We start from the raw sequence: 21,513 nt of genomic DNA on the forward strand, positions 1-21,513 counted from the left end.
ACTTTGGCTTCAGGTTAAAGCCATATGGGATACTATTCGCAATCGTTACATTCAGCATCTCTATAATTTGATGCCAAAACGTGTACAGGCTCTCGTAGCTGCTCGGGGTAGCTACGAGATATCGAATATCGGCTATATTCGATATACGGCTATATTCGATATTAATTTACGTCTGTTATTTTCATTTCATCGATCTCTAATTTTGATCGTTTATTTGTAGCACTATATATGTGTGATAAATTTTATTCATTTCCAATGAGTCCTTCATGTTGTTGCAATTTTCACAAACATGAGTGTACAATTCTATTATGCGTAACCTTATAAAAGGTCTTACAACCTATAGAGCGTGCAAACGGCAGGTGCGAAGGTAGTTCAGGGCGGCATGTATTACTGTACACAATTATAACATTTCCCTGTAATACAATAATGAATATTTACAGGTTTTACTGAAATTTCTTGTGCAACGCAACATATGTGTGATTCCAAAAAGTTCAAATCCCAAGAGAATCAAAGAAAATATTCAGGTAATTATTTGTTTTCAAAAGCATATGTTTATGTGTACTGTAAAACAATTTAAAAATTGTTCATTATTCCAGTGACAAATTTTGTACAAGATAATTGTTTAAAATGTTATGCTCTAGAAAAACTGTCACGTGTAACGTTGAATGTTAAAGTAACTGGTTTTTGTTCGTAATTACTAGGAAATTATTTCTTTTGTTGCTGAAATTCGTTGGCACTAATTAATATACTTCTTGAAAATCGCTCCTCAATGCCAATTCATTGAGTAGTTGTTTCTATTGTTAAGCGAATGTTCTAAGAAATTTTGTTTAAGGCGAATAAGGATAATTAATTTTGAATAATGAAATCAACTAAGCGATACTTTGAATTATATTGCATTGTAACTACGATAATTTTGAGACAAATTTCTTAAACAAATAGACGTTATCAGCTATTTTCTTGCTGAATGGAAGACGAAAATAAAATGAGCTGATGTGTGCATCACATGACTTCCTTTTGCTCCAATTTAATGCCATTGCCCCATTACTAGCAATTTTTTAATGTGATTCAATAGTTTACTCTCTAAATATCACCACCAGCGACCGAATTGAAACAGATTTAAAATTTAAAAAAAAATCGCCAAGTTGACGACAAAACTTGGCGATCAAAATACTATCGATATATTGCCAAGTGTCCGCCAAATTATTAACACCACTTGAGTTTGCATCGAAATTAACAATGATTTTCCCCCAAAAAGGGGCAAAAGCCCCCTTTAGAAACACCCGATTGCAACCAAAAGGAGAGGTGCACAATTAGATTCCACTAGGAGTCTACGTACCAAATTTCAACTTTCTAGGACATAGCGTTCTTGAGTTATGCGACATACATACGCACATACTCACATCCGAAAATACGTACATATACGGACGTCACGAGAAAGCTTATTGTAATTAACAAAATAGATATTTCGGGGGTCTTTACCATCCGAGGCACTTATCCGCGTGTGACCGGGTTGAAAAAAAAACTCAACATTCATTCAGGGGTGAGCAAAATGGAAATTAAGGCTGATTTTTGAGTGGAATTTTTTTTCGCGACTACAATACATCCTTTTTTGTAAAAGGAAGTAAAAAAATAGAAACCTTCTGAATATTTTAATTCACGCTAATTTAAAATGAGATCGCGCAAAGCGATAATTTTCCGACACAAAAATACACTACTATTCGGCTTAAAATGCTTATGGATATTTTTGAAATTTGAAGGAAGTAAATGTTTTCCAGGGGTATTTTTTGCGGGCTTTTGAATGGGATCGAAATCGAGAAAATTGAATAATTATTTCGGATAGAAAGAACTATTTAATGCCATTTTCTGGTCCTAAAATTCAAATTTGAACGGTTCGGTTTTTTTTTGATGTTCGAATCCTAGGTTCCTTTTCGGTTGCTCAAGTACCTCTCTGACAAATTTTGTCAAGATCCGACGTAAACTGTGGGTTTGTATAGGAAACATACACAAACATACATACAGTGGCTCCCAAAAGTCTTCGTACACCTACGACTGTCAACGAAATAGGCCCCAATCAATTGGTTAGCATTAATATTTCGGAATAGGTATTTAATTATAAGATCTATGATCAATTTTTAACAAAACTACATGAAAAGTTTTTAAAAAATATTAAAACTTAATTTTTTAAAAATCAAAAACCAAAAAGTGCCGGAAATTGTATCTCACAAAAGTCTTCGTACACTTTATAAAATGTCTATATATTATTGAATAATCTTACTTTTGATTAAATTATTAATTAGTAGAATATCATACAGTATTCATAACACCTTTTAAACGTCTGGGAATAGATTTCATTTTTTTTTCTTTCTTTTTTTTGCGTAATTTCTGAGTAAGTGTTCTACCACACTTCGAGTCTTACTGTTTCTAGCTCTACTTTCGTTTTAAAGCCCTATTTTCGTAATCTAGCCTCCAGATATCTCTAAATACGTTACATTAAGTTAAAATCTGGAGATTGAGGGGGTATTTTCTAAACTTTAGGACAATTTTCGTGGCACTAGACGCAAATGTTGAAATCCGTGTGCTTCTTATCGTTATCTTAAAAAAACAAAGTTGTTTCCAATAACCAAATTTTTGGCTAAGAGTTCAAAATTGGTTGTTGAAATATTTAAAGGAACAGCATGATTCATTATTTCATCAAAAAATTACAAACTACCAAGTCCTGATGCTGATATGCACCCTCACACTAGAACATCTCCACCGTCCTGATTAACTGATCCGAATAAGTTCTTAAGATTAAGTGCCTAATTTTTTCTTCTACTTACAGTTATACAACAATTTAACCAAAAATGTTGAATTAATTTTTATCTGTAAGTAAGACATGATTCTAAAACGTTTTTAGCTTATTTATAATTCATTTTGCGACGAAAAGCGTAAGCTTTCTGTTTTTCGCACGACTAAGAAAATTTCTGCGGGAAGAGGTCCCATTTAATCCAGCTAATCAGAGAACTTTGCGAACAATTTTAGGTGAAAATTAAATGTAATATGTTTCATTTAACTCAGCAGAAACGTTTACAGCACTCAAATGTGTATTTTTCATAATCTTTTTAACTTTAAATCTCCACTCACGTTTTGTCAACTTTGCCGATTGACCTTTTCTTACCTTGTTTTCGGTCCGATTCCTTTCTTTAAAGCATTTTATCAAGCACTTTACTATACAAACAAATAAATTAACTAGTTTAGAGACATTTCAAACCAATTTACCACTATTCTGGGGGGAAAAAATTCAAATTTTGAATGGTGTTTGCGGTTTTTTACGAATACCAGCCATTTTACACTAATAAGCACAATATTAAGGAATAAATAAACAAAATTAAAGCCAAATGACTTAAAAGGGTCAACACAATGCAAAACTATTAATAAAACGGCATATGATAATTTTAATCATGAATTTATTCGAAAATATTTGAGTGTACGATGACTTTTGTGGCGTGTTAATTCTCTGTATCTTCGTTTTCTGACCCATTTCAAAAAGAAGATCCGTCAATATTTTGAAAAAACCAATAGGTTGTATTTAGAATGATATAGGAATGATGTGAAAAAATATTGAACTTCATATTCGAATTCAGTTTCGAGTTATTTTGGTTTTACTAAAAAATTTCAAAGTGTACGAACACTTTTAGGAGCCACTGTATATATTCTGTGTTCTATTTATATAAATTACAAAACTCTTTCATTTCTGCATTACTACGCTTTATTTAGCTTTCATTCCTTAGCAGTTCAACTGACGGTAACAGTTGAACGTAAACACTGATTTTTCCTCAACACGAAACTTTACATTTACGACAAGAGAAAAGAAAAGGAGCTGATCACATGACTTCCTTTTACTCCAATTTAATGTAATTTCCCCATTACTGGCAATTTTAATATGATTCAATAGTTTACTCTCTAAATATCACCAACAGTGGCCAAATTGAAACAGATTAAAAAGAAAAAAAATGCCAAATATGTCGCTAAGTTGGCGACAAAACTTGTCGACCAAAAGACTGGCGATATATCGCCAAGTGTCCGCCAAATTATAACACCACTTGAGTTTACATCGAAATTAACAATGATTTCCCCCCAAAAAGGGACAAAAGACCTCTTTAGAAACATCCGAATGCTACCAAAAGGGGAGGTGCACAGCTAGACACCACTAGGAGTATACGTACCAAATTTCAACTTACTAGGACTTACCGTTCTTCAGTTATGCGACATACATACGCATATACGCACATACATACATACATACAGACGTCACAAGAAAATTCGTAAAATTCGTTATAATTAACTCGAAAATCGTCATTATGGATATTTCGCATGTCTATACGTTCTTAGGCACTTACTTATCCGAGTGTGGTCGAGTCGAAAAAAAAACTCAATATTCTTTAACTGGTGAGTAAAATGAAAATTAGGGTCGATTTTTTAAAGAAAATTTTTTCGCGAATACAATACTTCCTTTTTCTAAAAGGAAGTATTGTATTCGTCCTTCAGTTTTTACTTCCTTTTTTTAAAAGGAAGTAAAAAACGAAGAACATGTTACTTTAGGAAAAACCGCATTAATTATTAAAATTCAGTATTTTTCAACCATTGTTAATTGGTTAGTTCTTGTTTGAGTTCTTTTTTTTTTCATTAAGTTTAACTGCTGTTATTTTATAAAATAAGTGATACGAATGACGTATTAACTACATAAAATACGAAATTTACAACGAGAAATTTATTCTTTAACACTTTTTCTTGCAGATTTTTGATTTTACTCTTGACGATGACGATATGAATATCTTAAAATCGATGGGAAAGAACTTCAGATATTTCACATTCGATATCGTAAAAGGGTGAATATTAGTTTTCTATCCTATTTCACAAAATTAATTACCATTCTGTTTTATAAAATGTGATAAACAATGTAGCAAAACTGACTATCGATTATAATGCTTTCTACTGCATATTGTGCAAAACTCACTCATTGGCCAGCGTCTTACAGAGGCAATATAAATTATTTTGGAAAATCGCTAGAATGCTTAAAAGTTGCAAAAACTAGCGCTTCATACTAAAAGTTATAAGCTACAATTTTCGCATTAACTCAAATAGTTCTGTTATTTCAGCGTTTTTTCATGGGAAGGAGCAAAAGGCCGTGTACACAATATTTATTAGACTTTTTGAAAAACATCAAAATGTATTCAACCTCAATACTCTACCACCTGATCTACAGAGGCACAAAGTGCAACACACATACAGTGTGTTCTGCTAATTTTTTTTTTTTTTGCTCCCCTCTTAACTTCGGAACGGCTGCTACTAAGTTCATAAAAAAGGTGTCTTGGTTTAGTGAAGTGGCTATGCATTATTCCATAAAACCTCTTAAGGGGTCTCAGTACTTTTCCTGCGCTGACAAGCATGCAAAAACTGCTCTGTTTTTAAAAATGTTTATCTAATTGAAGAAATAGTTTTATCAGTTGTTTTTTTTTTCTATGACTACAAGTAAACATATGAATGCATAATACAGAACCTTTAAATTAATGTTTCATTCAATACAATTAAGACTATGAGGCAATACGTAATATGATTTTCCTCAAAATCGTGATACATTAATATTCTGCTCCGCGCAGGATTCTAAATTAAATAATGAGCTTATATTTTCTAAAATAAGCTTAGACTACAGCCAAGTGTCACAGTAAGATGCTATATACCTCTTTTTCCTCAGCTCATAAAGTGACAACTATTTTTTTGTAGCAATAAATATTAAAATTTTGTTAAAAAAACTTATAATTGTGAAGTAAATCCTGTCCTTAAAATTATATGTTTCAACTAGTTTTAATTAAATTGAGGTATAAACCCTAAAATAGGTCCCACAAAATGTGTACACAAAATTTCAGAACAACAGGAAATATCCAACGTTGTTTAGCACAAATACACAGATTACAGAATACACGTGTTTCGGGTTTTCAAGGAATCCCTTTTTCCATTCAAATAATCTGAAATTTTATGTTTTGAGAAAAACGCGTTTAAAGTTAAAATGCACAAAGGTCCCACATGCACACAGCCTCTACTATTTTATTGATAACTTCGGAAGTATTTTGACGATCATTAAAAGTTTGGTACCAAATTGATCTGAAAATTAGGGACAATAACATATATATACAGTCGGTGCTCATTATTACGACCACTCATTATAAAGACCAATCCATTATAACGACTAGTGGTAATAGTCCCAACTTTGTTCAAATGAACTCTATGTTAATTTGCTTCCGGTATAACGACCGCTCTGCATCATCTAATCCAATACGACCGAATTCAGCGAACACTATTATTCCAATGATACTAATATGTAACTTGAAATGACCTTCATTGCCGTTTACGGACTGGAAGAAGGTGCAGATTACAAAGTGGGTATCCTTACAGCTTTACATCTTTCTAAATCAGGATGGAATTCAGAAAAGATCATCAAGAATTGCCTCCACCATGTTGATTTTAAAAAGCAAAGGAAAAATGCTTAAATGATTTGTCAGACAATCCAAAATGAAAATTTTGACGAAAAAGATGAAATGCAGTAAAAAATTTCTAAAAAAAAAATGAAATTGGGAGAAGTGTTAAATTTTGACTGTTATGCTAAAATCAATTATGGTTTAGAATGTGTCAAACATGTGTCTGTCAGAAAATGAAGAACCTCTTGGTATTGTGCACAAAAACAAATTAATGTATCATGATCAGATGAAGAAGAAGAAATTGAGACCAAAGTTCCCAGTATGAAAAATGTTTCAAATAATCGAGAGACTTTTTCGTGTTTCTTTGAAAAGCAAGAAAAACACTATTTATCATTTATAACTGAAATGAAAAATTATGTTTTGCAAAAATCTCATGTGCTAAAAGGGAAAGCAACTCTTTCTGATTTTATCTTCAGAAAATAAATGATTTGTAAGTACTGTAATACAATTTTTCCTATATTTTCCAATTAGAAATATTTTGTCATAATATTTTGCACCCATAATTAAAAATAAAAAATCTTACGATAAAATATAATATGGGCATTTTACTGGAATCTAAAAAAGTGCCAATTGTATTGGAACAACGGAACATGCATGAAGCATGTGCATATTTTAAAAAAATTCTATCTCTTATAATGACCACTCATTATAAAGACCTTTTTCTCTGGCACGGAGATGGTCGTTATATCGAGCGTCGACTGTGTATATATATATATATATATATATATATATATATATATATATATATATATATATATATATATATATATATATATATATATATATATATATATATATATATATATATATATATATATATATATATATATATATCTGCGCTGTCGGTATTATATTGCATGTAGTTCAGCCTTAGCTTTGGCTTAGAGACAGTAACTTGCTGTTTAATACTCAAAGTTTGCCTTCAATTTACGAGTTCAACCGTATCATGACTGCGGACTCTCGCTGGTCAGATAAATTTCCAGTTTGTCGGCACTCTCAGCTTCATGGAGGTGACATCTGCCACCAGCTTGGTTATTCCCTATTCCAGAGTGATGTCCAAACAAGGACGAAACTGCAGCGTCTGCATTGTATAATTGGGCTGTCGGTATATTTGATGTAATAAAACTGTAGTTTGGATCGTGGTCTTTGCTTTTTGCACGATAAGGTATTCAAAACTTAAATTTGATGTATAGTTTAAAACAGCTCCAGCGAGGTCTCTCGAAATTTAATGTAATAGTGCAACGTGTAATAAACAACAAAGTGATCAAGGACACGTTCCATTTCGAGTTCATTGTTGTTTTAAATTGTTTCACTACTAAAATTTATATTTATTTTTATTTTAGATTAACGGACCATCCGGAATACCCTTTCAAAATTCCTTTTTGAATTCAACTGGAAGAATATGAAAGACTGTTGCAGCATGTTTGATTGTTATTAAAGAAATGAATGTTAATTAAAAAGTGTAACCATTATTTTAAAAAAGTCAAACATTTATATACTTACTTTTCTTTTAAAAAGACATATTACACAGAATCATTACATTATATTTAATTTCTACATTCATACATATGCACATACAGACGTCACGAGACAACTCGTGATAATTAACTCTGGGATCGTCGAAATGATCATTTAGGTTTATTATTCTTTCTAATGAAAATAAGAGGTTAATTAACGTAAATTTGAGGGTAAGTTTTTTTGCGAATACAATACTTCCTTTCCTATATAAAGGGAAGTAACAAGCAACGATAAAATTAAAAATTTTAAAAAATCCCGACTGAGTTGCAACTGTAGAATCAAGAGGGAAAACTGAAAATCCTTTTGAAAGCCTTATATCATTAAAAATCAATGTCAAATATTTTATTTGTTAGTAAATCGAAATTGGCAACAGATAAATATTTTAAATCAACGCGTTTTATTTCCTTATCGGACAGCAATGAATTCGGTTATCAATCGCGTGAATAAAGGCTTAGCCGTTATTAAAACCTACTTTTAAAAAACATTATAATTCAAATTCTATGAAACATGAAAGTTCCAAACACATTCTATCGGACGCAGAAAAAAAATTCCCTTTATTTTGGTATTAAATTTAAAAATTTTTAACTATATTTTCACTGCAAAAAAGCGAAAAACCTTTTAGAGGTTTTTAACTAATATCTTCGTTAATTAATGTCATCCAAAGATGCAACCTAGCTAAGAACACTCTCGATCAACTCTCCTTTCGAACAACTTTTTTTTTTTTTTTCAAAATCGGTCCATCCGTTTAGTCGTTAGTCACAGACAGATATACACAGACACGTCAAACTTATAACTCACCTTCTTTTGTGTGTCAGGGGTAAAAAATGAGAAGGTAAGGAAAATTACAAACCAAAAATTGCTGCTGATAACTTTTCTGCATACTATTTTATCAACACGTAGCTTCCATCTGTTTTCAGAAGCCTAATTCTTTTCATCTGGCACCAAGTTTTCAATAATTTCTTAAGCTGAATGAAGATGAGCAGTTGTTTCGGAAGTTTTCAGAACACAGTTTTCGATTCTTAGAGGGCCACCAGGATCGTGTTCGCGAGCCACTGGCTGAGTCTATGAAATTTCGAAGCTGCAGTCATTGCAATGACCGCTTAATAATCGTTTAATTTTGAACGATGATCGTTTAAACTCTGGCAATATTAGTCAAGTCAAAATAGTAAATCATCTTCGTTGTCAAAAAAGTTGGACAAACAAAAAAGGAGCCAAAAGTTTTATTTGGGGAGGGGGGGAGCGAGTTGTCATAACCTCGAACATTTTAAATAGGATAAAAACAATTCCCGTTGTTGCAAAGAGATTGTTTCCATCAGACAAAAGTACTACTTTTAGTCACTGAAGTTGATGGAATAAGCAAAAAAAGCAATATGTAGCAAGGAGCTTTTATTTTCCAAACGTTTCATTTATAATTATTTTTTTAAATGTCCGATTTTAAAAAAAAGCGTCGTCTTTATAACGTCACAAATGATGTACTTTGGTGCTTTTACTGGCGCCCTGAATGTTTACGCTTGCTGTCTACCGCTTTCCCAGGCTATGATAATTCAGAAGCGAATTAAACATTGCGCTCTACGCTTGCTATCAACCATATCGTTGCTACTACAAATGAGTAAAGAATTGAATTAAATATTACGCTATGCGCTAATGGCAACAGTGAATTGCAGCTCATCATTTGTGATGTCATGCGTAGACGAGTAAAAAAAAATAAACTGAACCTGCTCAACGATTAAAATAATAGAGTCGTTTCCAAAATTTTAAAAAGTATTGTTTTCTGAAAGAGCATGCTTAAAAACATAGGATCTGACCATTTTTGAGCAATCGCGATTGCTAATTGTTTTCATTTGACCGTCCTTGATGTCTGGTTCCTTTTCAACCCCACTGCCCCTCTGCAGGCGCGACTCCGACGCGACTCTTCTGGTCCTGAGCGCTGTCCCGCGGTAGCCGCTGCTCCTAGTCGTTGGTATCCATGTCCAAGACATACGCACGCTCACATACACACTCACACACATACACACACGCCCACGTCATACACATAGGTCTACGCACACAAACAAGCCTACACATACACAACTATACAAACGTAATCGCCCAAGAGGAGGGACAGGAACCGTTTCTAGAAACAATCGGATGGGGTAGTAACCAATGAGTAGGGTCCTGTCACAACTCGTGATTACAAAAAACAATTTAAATTCAAAATTTCAGTCAAATTAATTTTGAAAATTCAAAAGGGTTTTTTTTTTTTTTTGAGCAATCACGATTGCTTATTGTCCTCACTTGACAGTCTTTGGCATTGTGGTTCCTTTTTCAGTTTGAACCAGGGGCGTCTGCAGCACCCACCGCACACCGTGCTCTGCAGGCGGCGCTGTTGCTGCAGTCCTGAGCTATCCGCTTCTCTGGTCGGAGGCGTCCGTGTCCTACACACACGCACGCTCACACACACATACACACATACACTCACACACGCCTGCGTGCATACACACAGGTCTACGCACACACACAAGCCTACACACATACAAACACAACTATGCACACGTAACCGCCCAGGAGGAGAGGCAGGCTTGGGGGGACAGGAGCCGTTTCTAGAAACAATAACTCCAATGAGTAGAATCCTGTCGCAGTTCGTGATTACGAAAAGCATAATTTGAATTCATAATTTCAGAATTCAAATTAATTTTTTTTAAAATAATTTGTTTCAGTTTAATATAAAAAAATACTTTAACCGACGTGCTTTCATTGTTTACGCTTCTGCTGATGACATCACAAATGATGAAATGCCATTCATCATTTTGGAAACGATCCCATTATCGCAGTTTTCCCTTGCTAATTGATATTCATTGAATTGTCTTAACGTGGAATGTTTCGGACAATTTTAAAGTTTTTGCATTTATTTGTTTCTTAAACGAGGCTAAAAACATTGCTGCTGCAACTTAGAATTAAATGTTTAATACTTAGCTGTTAAACCACACTAACAAATGAAACTGCTTTAGTGATATCCCCGGTTTGGAAACTTCTAGGCTAGGCGTGTGTTTTTTGACGTCAAAAACTAAAAAAAAAAACTTAGCCGCAGAATGGCTATAGAAGCTGTAAAAGATAACCGAAACACAAGACAGCAAACCAAGGGTGCAAGTGGACTCAAGTAAAATTTTCTGAAGACAGTGTAAAATTTTTGGAAACTAAGAGGAAGCTCGATTTTTCTACCCAACCCCAACTAAAAAACTCTTCAAATATGCATACAAAAATCATTGAAAAGAAAAAAAAAACATTTCAAAAGATTTTTTTTTTTTAATAATTTTTCAGTTTTACGTTATGTCGTTCGCTCAAAGTTTTCAGAAACTTCAACCCAAACTTTTCGGTAATTTCGGATCACAAACCACTTGCAACAAACACTCTTGGCGAGTTAGCACCGCAAAAAGTCGCAGAAAAAGAATGGTGCCTACAAAGAGAAAGATATACCCTAAAAACTCCTTCCCAATGGAAAATAATCCGCGAAATATTTTGTTAATATGCTGAAAAGTAAAACGAATCAACAAACATAAATATATCGACTTCTTAAAAAAACAATGAATGCTCCACTAAAATGAAAAATTCAATCATGAGAAGTAAAAATGGATAGCAACTTTAACGATAGAAAATGTTTCCCCCATGGCATAGCTTTGGTATAATTCTCGGGTTGGCGACATTTTTTGGTTTTTGCAACATTTTCTGGTGATAATTTGTCAATAATTGTGTTGTCTTGTCTTTTGTTTTGCCTCTTCAGCTTACAGGGATTGCTGTAAAATTTAAATGTGTTAGCACAGCTTGGGATCACAAAATATCGTCCAGTGGAAATGTCGCCAAACCGGGGATTACACTAAAGCTGCATTTTCGCCTATTTAGCTTGTTCCGTGTAATGATAAGCCCCCCCCCCCCCATTTGTTGTTAGTAAAATCCCGTTTCATTTTGGAGGAACTATCCTAATTTGAATTTTGACATCTGGAATTCAAATTATGTTTTTCGCAATCACGTGTATGTTTGTGACTGTGTGCGGGCATGAATGTGCGAATATGTGTGTGTGTTTGTAAGTGTGCGTGTGTGTGCAGGTGTGGGTGTGGGCTTGTCGGTGAGTGTGTGTGTAGGTGTGTGTGTGTGTGTAGGTGTGAGTATGTAGGTGTAGGTATGTATGTAGGTGTGTATGTAGGAATGTGTGCGTGTAGGCTATGGACGCAACCTGGAGACTGTTTTCGCTAGAGGAGCAGCATCAGAAGGGCCCTGTCGACGTTGGCGCTGCAGAGGGCTGGTGGGGGGGGGGGGGGGGGAATAAAATTATGGGAATTCAAAAGAGTCAAATGAGAACAATAAGCAATGTGATTGCTCAATAATCAATTTTATAAAGGCATCCAAATCAAATCAAGCGAATTAAATGCAAATAAAGAAATGTATTTACTTCAATATTTAGAGAAACAGAGATTAATTGAATTTATTGACATCTGCTAAAGTTTTAAGAAAAATTGACAAATTAAGCAAATTTTAGTGAATAATGGGATACAACTTTTATACACTTTGTAGATGGATGTCCGACACCGTGCAGATCGAAAAATTTAGTGAAACTTTCAATTTATTGTCAACTATTAAAATTTATCACTATTCTTAAAATGTCAGCAGGCTTTAAGACCTTGTATCTGGACAACAGACAGACGAGGACAGACAGCTTTTGCCTCAAAAAATATCTTAAATGCTTTTTCGATTGCTAACTCTTATTACTATTATTATTATTATTATTTTCATTATTTCACTATTTGTGTGGTTCCCTCGTAAAGATAAAATCCACTTCACTAACACACACCACTGAATTAAAAAATTAGAAGTAGCCAAAAGCAAGAGTTTAAGTACTCAAAAGCAAGAAACGCGTATGAAGTAAATGCGTTCTGAAATTAAGTGTTTCAAAACGGCGTAAAAATGACGAATGTGCCATAATAAGAACCTTGATCAAAGAATATCAATGTCATTTTGCTCCAAAACCCATACAACTGGCAATATTAAAGAAATTGTGTGTGAAAAAAAATGAAGAAACTTTTGAATTAGAACAATGAAATAAATTTAATTATGGTTCTAACTCTGAAGATTGCAATGAAATACGTGTCAAAAACACAACTTTAGCCGAAATTCGTCACTCCTCATTAATTTTAGAAGATGATTGAAATGCTGTTAAGTGACATTTACTTAACGTTGGCAATTCAATTCTACTTATTTTCCATTTTAACTCACACTTTGGGATCTGCGTAAAAGAATCATAATGATTGTCAATATTTCGGCAAGTGGTCTCAAATGTGCTTATAAAAGCTACATTACCACGGGAAAAATCTTTCTGAAGCGTAACATTATCTTGCACCTCTTCATTTACGGATAAGAAAGTGCTGTGCAAAGCTTTTGATTCGTGTTCAAATATATGTCGAATTTCTTCCCTTAAATCTTTTTTCAAACACCAACTCATATCACAGTTATCTAAATTAGCATTTTTAGCAGGTTCAACATCAATATTTTTGCAAAAAGTACCATTTTCGTATGAATCATCTATTTCATTTCCGTTCTGAAAATGTATTTCAACTGCGTACGGATTTGATTTGACATCAGCCCCAAATGATTTTTTGAACATTAAGTCAAAAGTATCCGAGTTCTTTTCGGAGGTTACGAGGGGCACAAAACTCGCAGATTGCTTGCTTTCATCCGTTTTGTTTCCCAATGTCGGTTGTTTGACACAAGTATGATTTTCCAGAGATTCATTTTCTTTTAAGGATTCACAACAGCTCGAAAAGTCATTTGTGTTAACTGATGACGCATGAAAAAAACTATGGAATAGTTTTCTGAAATTCATGGAAAATTATAATGCAAGTCAAAAATGATAAAATGGGTTTGGTACTTGAATGTTTTTTTCAAGTCTTCATTGTAATTAACCTATTTTGAAAAGCTGTAAGAGCTCACTTTGTAGACTTAAATAAAAATTTTGTACCTCGAGGAAGAATACTACTGAAGTTGAGTAGTTTGTATTCAGCCATCGATGTAATGCGAAAGGGAAATTATAAGTCAAATACGTTTTTCTAAGCCTAATTATAGTGAAATCACGGGCTGCATGAGGTTGGTTAAACCCATTGAGAAGGATTCCTTCTTAATGGTGAAACTGCTGAAAACACGATATTTCGTTTCGATTTCTCGCAGACAATATTTTACATGTTTTAATCGAGGACTTTTTCTTTCTTCAAATATTTTCAAGCTTACTACTTGGGCTGTGTATGAATTCAACAAGAGGTATGATAACGTAGTGGTGGCGAGGGTTTTTTTTTTTTTTTTTTTTTTTTTTTTTTTTTTTTTTTTTTTTTTTTTTAAAGAAACTTCGCGTCACAGCAATTTAAAACGGTTCATTGAAAAGAAATGCCCAAAGAAATAAATCAATTAGACTGTAAAAAAAAAATAAAAAAAATAAAAAAAAACTGCATTGTTTCATTAAAATTTAAAATAACCCGCCAAATTAATCCAAAAAGACATTTTATAGCATAAATTCCGGTAAAATCTAAAATAATCCGCCAACTATTATTTTATCGCATACATTGCCAAAGGACCACATCACCGTCTCCCCGTCAGATGGACTTTTACGTAGGAAGTTTTAATATTCTGCAATGCTGTACCACGGCTGTACTCACGCAAGAGTGTTTCTGTAAAAGGGAAAAAATTCGATTACTGGGAGTTTGGCGATCTTTATTCATTGACGTCACATTGTTGGCGTTACTGCCCTGCGAGAGGAATATTTTTCCTTTGAACAAAGAATAGGCTTATATCTATTCGCGTATGATTATAATCATAGGGCCATCAAAATGAAATCATACACGCGAGAAATTAGACAGTCTCGCCAAACTGCCAAAACAAACCAACAGCACACTCTGGTGTTGCCTAAACCCGTCTCTATTCATCACCGCCCATCACCGCACTAGAGTCAGTACGGTGATGCTCTATTGGCAACAATATAAATATTTAAACCTGAAACAATGGCCCCACTAGATGGCGCTGGCGCTTAACTGGCCTTGACAATTTATGTCAACGTTTCAAAGTTTGTTCTTTTTTTTTTTTTTTTGACGTCGCGGAACTACTTTGATATACCCCCCCCCCCAAATCGGAAATTTGGCGACTTTTTTTTCTCGCCAAGGGAAATACCTGTTTTTGGCGCCTTTTTTTCACAAAACTTTTTTTTAAAAACTCAAAAAATGATACAAAATACAAGAAAATACTAAATTTGGCAACAGCAAAAACCTAAAATCTGAAAAAAAACTTAAATTCGCAAAACCAAAATAAGAAACAGCAACACTAAAAAGTCCGTAGTAGTGCCATATTTGGCGCATAATTTTTGGGGGGGTATATCAAAGTTATACCGACGTCGCCCATTTTGACCGAAAGAGACGCTGAACGGAACCCCTGCATCCACCAATCAATGGCAGCGTGATGGAAACAGGGGTTCCCTGTAGCGCCCTCTTTGTTGCCATGAGTTTTAGGGATTGTCACGGCCTACAAGAATTAAGTGGGGCCATAAATGAAAATATCAGAAAATTTATTTTAAGGCTAAATGGCAACAGAAGTTGCACATTCGATATAAACATAAAGTTTTTAAGCTGTTTATTTTGAATCGCTGAAGATTTAGCACATATTAGCACATAACTAAAACGGAAATGTAGCTAGTATGTTAAGAGCTTCAGTTTCATTACCTTAACATTCAAAAAAACCAATTGGTAGTTCATAACATCTCTTTGACTTCTGTTTCTTAGATGAATCCGCTTTTTACTAATCTGAGCTTAGAGTTATGTCTGAAAGATGAAAAGTAGTCAATGTGGCAACATAATGGTTCACATTTTTGCTAACAAGAAGACACTTCAGGTAGGTCCATACTATTTAGAAAATGCGATGGGGGATATTTCGATAATCGGGAATCTGGCGATCTTTCTTCATTGGCATCAATTTTTGGCTTCAGGGCCTGCGCGAGAGGTATTTTTCTTTGCAAATCAAAACAAAGAGATCAGAAACATCTATTCACATAGGGTTACTATAAATCAGCCGGGTTACCAAAATGAAATTATTTACACCAAAAATGAAACTACCGCGCCAGATTCCCAATTATCGAAATATCCTCAATCCCATAATACCAACCAAATTTGAAAAAAAAAAAAAAACTTTTTTTTTTTAATACTTTGAATTTAAGCATATAAATTTTATCGAACAATAATATCGTACAAATCGACGAGTTTATTGCTGTCAAGTGGAACATGCCAAATTGGCAAAAAAAAAAAAAAAAGGAAAAAAAACATTTCAGAAAAAGCTGTTTTTATTTTTTTCCCCTCGTACTTTAATTTTACACAAAATGGTGCTTCTTATGTTAGTTAATTACTTGTTTACTTGGCGATTGAACTTCGGGTAGCAGTGTATGTTTCTGGAACACCAAGAACTTCTTCAATATCAGCTATTTTAATGCCATTTTGGTTCCTACAGAGGATAATTTCCTATAACATTATTGTTTAGTTACAAATGTTGCTCGCATAATTGATTTGGCTGATGCAGATATTTTCTACATCAGCCAAAGACAGGACCATCGATGTAATGAAGACGAAATAGGGGTAAATCTGACCAGGCAACTCTAACTTAGCCAAGGTCCAGTTTCAATGTTCCCTGGCTCTTTATAGCCGTAGTTAACAATGACGCCGGTTCGACATAGAAACACGATTGGGTCGACTGCTGTACAGTCCCATATAGGCAACAGTGTCCGTTGAACTGTGTGTTCCAAAAATCTTGTACTTGATTCTGCATTTTAATAGACTGTCAACTGAGCAACTGTCTGGCGTCACTTTTGCTCTACCAAGCGGGACAAGCTGTTTTCTTTGATGGCACGTGAACGTCCTGTACCTTGGCGTCTGTTGTTGGTTTCACTGTTATTTTCTCATTTTTCATAAAACTAACAAAGTCAAATCTGTACCTCAGAGACAGAGGAACGTAAGCCGTCCTGTAAAAGTTATGATACTTTTACAGGAGAGAGGAAAAACTTTTTTCTGCCGCATGCAAAGGATGTGACACGAGTTCTTTTAACCCTGGTAAAAGATTGAAAATTACTTTATTTTAAGAATTACTTTCACATGGTTCGATGCGGGGTTGGCTTCTACATACAATGACATAATAAACAGAAAATCGAAATTTTTGGACTTTCGTCCTTCTGGCTCTGAGGTGTAGAAATCATGAACAACCTACCAGTCCCGCAGTTTCGGGGATAAACAATCCGAGTCTTCAAGCCAATACATTTTGTCCTCTATCAAATCCACTTAGATCAACTGCCTTTCTCATCACTTGCAAAAGTAAGTGCAGGGATGTCTTATTACATTCTCTAACATCAGTTAAATCCTGTTCACACTTAATCATGTGCCGTCCATGTTATCCAGACGAATTCATCGAAAAATGTGAGGGTGATCTAACTGTTTTGGCTCTTGGGTGTAGTGTATTACAATGTTAAGTATTACGTCTCATCTGTCAGAGCCAGCAAAGTAGATCAATCAGAGGGGGGAAAACTCTGCTCCCAATGTCTGCATTCGAAAACAAATAGACATTCTAGTTTTGATCAAAGTGCTTGTCAACCAAACATTTTTTTTTTTTTTTTTGGAATTCATATACCAGTTATATGGAAAGAAAGTTATTTGTTTTTATGTTGGTCTGTTTAATATTAGTGATATTGATTTCTTGTCTTCTTTAGATTCCAAAACAGTGCTCAAAAAATCTACCTTATATGGTTCTTTTTTTGCTCCTATTTCTATATTTTCAAAAAAAGTGTTTGGCACATCCATTTCAAAAAGTCATAGACATACCATTTTCCAGTTCGCTTTGGACAGATAACAGAAGTCGAAGTAAGTGTGTCGTTTTGTATATTGTATTAAACTATAAGATCACTGAATAGAGTAGACAATATAAATTTAATTTCATGATAATTAACAATTTGTTACAAAGTAAGCGTTTCTATCTTCTAGTTCTACTTTTCGAACCCTCTTCTGAATAGTATAAAAGTTTAAATTCAAAGTCTCATAACTGTGAAGTGAAGGAGTACCTTTGTTTGGTGATGGAAATGAAATTGATAATACCAAAAACTTTTAAAAAGGGCAAAGAGACGAGACCTAAACTAAAACTGTTGCGTAAAAGTAAATGAAGTATTTTTTCTGACGCAATAGATTATTCTTGCGTCATTCTCCAGAATGTGTAACTTTTGAACGAAAATGTTTTTCAATTTCAAAACCTTATGCTTTCTTCTTCTTCCTTTTTTTTTTTCATACTTACATGAAAGTGCTACCTTCTAAAAGTAACCATAAACAATGACCCAGTTAATTTCCAATTATTTTGCTCATAAATAAAAATAATAAAAAAATACCTTGTTCACGGGAATGAAAAAAAAGGAAAAAAAAAATTCATTTGAATTCCGAAATTTTGAATTCAAATTATGTTTTTCGCAATCACGAACTGGGACAGGACCCTTCTCATTGGAGTTATTGTTTCTAGAAGCAACTCTTGCCCCCCCCCCCTCCCCCCACCAAGCCTGCCTCTCCTCCTGGGCGGTTACGTGTGCATAGTTGTGTGTGTAAGTGTGTAGGCTTGTGTGTGTGCGTAGACCTGTGTGTATGCACGTAGGCGTGTGTGAGTGTGTGTGAGCGTGCGTGTGTGTAGGACATGGACGCCTCCGACCAAGAGAAGCGGATAGCTCAGGACCGGAGCAGCCGCGCCGCGCCACCTGCAGAGGACAGTGGGCGGTGGTGCTGCAGAGGCTTCTGGTTCAAGCTGAAAAAAGCACGGACCTCAAAAACGGTCAAATGAGAACAATAAGCAATCGTGATTACTCAAAAAAAAAAAAAAAAAAAAAAAAAAAAAAAAAAAAAAAAAACAGTTTAGTGTTTGAAAGCAGAGGCCAATTGAATATCAAAGTAGTAATTTTCTTAATTGTGCAAACAATGAGCTATTTTAATGATTATTGTGAATATAATCTTAATATTTCTTGATTAAAATACGGCTTAAACTTTAGTTGTCCATTTAATTCAAATTTGTGTTAAAATAGTAGGAGAGACTGGGGATACTTGATACCTGGGGATACATGATCCCACAACCAAAAATGTCCCAAAATTATTAAGTACAGATTTAAAACCTGACAATTATGTTCAAGTTATACTTGTACGTAAAAGCTAGCAACACATTGTTTTTTTTTTTTTTTTTGAGCAATCACGATTGCTTATTGCTTTCATTTGACTGTTTTTGGCGTGCTACCATTTTTCCCACCGGCGCGGCGCCACCCTCTGCCAGCACCACCCGTCGCGTCGGCCGGCCTCACGATGCTGCTCCTCTAGCGAAAACCGTCTCCAGGTTGCGTCCATATCCTACACACACACACGCATACATACACGCACCAACACACACGCACACACAAACACATACACACACATACACAAACACATACACACACATACACAAACACATACACACACGCATGCATACAGACACCTACACATACACAAACACATACACACACGCATGCATACAGACACCTACACATACACACAAATACACACAACTGCCCACACATTCATGCCTGCACACAGACACAAACACATATGCTTACACACACACACACATACACATACATACCCCGCCCCCACACACACAAACACTCATACACACAACTACCCACACACTCATGACTGCACACAGACACAAACACACATGCCTACACACATACACATACCCCCCCACACACACACACACATACAAACACACACTCGTGATTGCGAAAAACATAATTTGAACTCAATATGACAAAATTCAAATTAATTTTTCTTTTTTTTTTACTTTCGTCGATGGAAACATAATTATGTAGCTTTCTAGTTTCGTATTGTGCCGCTTTCTTATTTTTTTTTTTCAGCCATTTTGTTTTAGTTCAAGAAATGAATGTCTGAATGTGTCAATGGAAACTTATTTTTCAGGAGAGCATTCTGAAGTTTACAAAATTTGTTATATACAACATTAAAAAAAATACCAAAGTGCAATACTAAAGTATAGTCAGTCTTTAATAATTGAGACATATTTTTAGTAAATTGCCACTGATTGTTAATAATAAAATAAGCATAATTGTAAAAATCGCATATTAGGGATACTTGATCCCTTCTTTTAGAGGGATACATGATAATAGGGATCAAGTATAGATATGACAATCAAAACACAATGAAAACAATATAACTGTTGTTTACTTAGATGACATTAACTTTAAACATTCAAAACCATGTTAACATTATAAAATTTATCATAGTACTAGCAAAAATACCCGGCGTTGCCTGGGTTAGCAATAATTATGAGAAACAATCGTTACTTGCATTTGTTTTCTGTTTTAAGTGAAAGAACTTAAAACACACCTTTTTGACGTGATTTAAAATCTAGCTTCTTCCTCACTCATAAAACTAAAGTAGCAGTAAGTAAAAAGAGCAAAATAGTATTCATTTAAAAACGAAAACACGAAATTTAAGCGTATACAAATTTGAAGAATTTCCGAAATATGAAATTAAACTTCACAGGTTTAAAAAGATTTATCGGTTAATACTTTTTTTACATGGAGTCTTACCTTCTCTGTATGTCTATTGAAGAACGAACTGTTTAAAAAAAATGTAGCCGCGCGCCCGTGATCCCTAATTTAGTTGCTGGATTATTTTACAGTAAAAAAAGTTTTTAAAGACTCTTTGATTGACGATATTTTGTTTACATGGTGAAAGCTAACAGACATTATTACGTAATCTTTGACTTCAAAAACCGCGACAGTTGAAAAAACTGCCAAATGCATCCGCTACAGAAATCTTTCCAATCAGCACAAATAATAATAAAAAAAACCATTAATTGTACTAAAGTTCCGTTTCAACGGAAAATAATCAACCAAATCTAGTTATTATTAGCCAATCTTGGGGGAAAAACGTTACTTTAAGATTTGACTTGAGAAAAGCCTCAAACAGTCAGATGAAACACAAAAACATTCAACAATTCTAACTATGAACTGGGAGTTGAGATGATACACTAAAAAATGAATTGGGTAGAGGAAAGCCTTCGAACATGGAACAAAAAAAGCCCATAACTCGTTTTTCATACAAATTAGAACTTTCTAACAGATGCCATCTTCAGCAGAAAAATAAGCGCTTTCGATGGACACTTAATTTTAGTATGTGCACGTATTTTTTAACCGTCATATTGGGGCATTTATGCGAAAATTTGGACAAATTAGAATAAAAAAGGAACTATCAATCGGATTTTTATCGAACTGGTCTACAAACCTCCCCAGTACCAAAAAGAACAAACGGTGAAAGTTTCAGCCAAATCTGCCGGGTAGTTTCTGAGATCTTAGGGAACAAATTTACCTAAGTCCATTTTTATATATATAGATGAGTGATAGAATTTCCGATCACTGCAG

General features: G+C 34.2%; 1 protein-coding gene across 2 annotated transcripts in view; it reads left to right on the forward strand.

The window, feature by feature from the left end:
* The window catches only part of LOC129222620 (1,5-anhydro-D-fructose reductase-like), a 34,695-nt gene extending 26,709 nt beyond the window's left edge, over positions 1-7,986 (forward strand). For both annotated transcript variants that reach the window (XM_054857149.1, XM_054857158.1), the window contains exons 8-10: positions 441-524; positions 4,777-4,868; positions 7,859-7,986. In XM_054857149.1, the coding sequence (XP_054713124.1) occupies positions 441-524; positions 4,777-4,868; positions 7,859-7,901 (219 nt within the window). In that variant the 3' untranslated portion in view covers positions 7,902-7,986. The remainder of the gene's footprint in view (positions 1-440; positions 525-4,776; positions 4,869-7,858) is intronic.
* The last annotated feature ends 13,527 nt before the right edge of the window (positions 7,987-21,513 follow it).

Source organism: Uloborus diversus, chromosome 1 (assembly GCF_026930045.1).
Source record: "Uloborus diversus isolate 005 chromosome 1, Udiv.v.3.1, whole genome shotgun sequence".
Lineage (NCBI taxonomy): Eukaryota > Metazoa > Arthropoda > Arachnida > Araneae > Uloboridae > Uloborus > Uloborus diversus.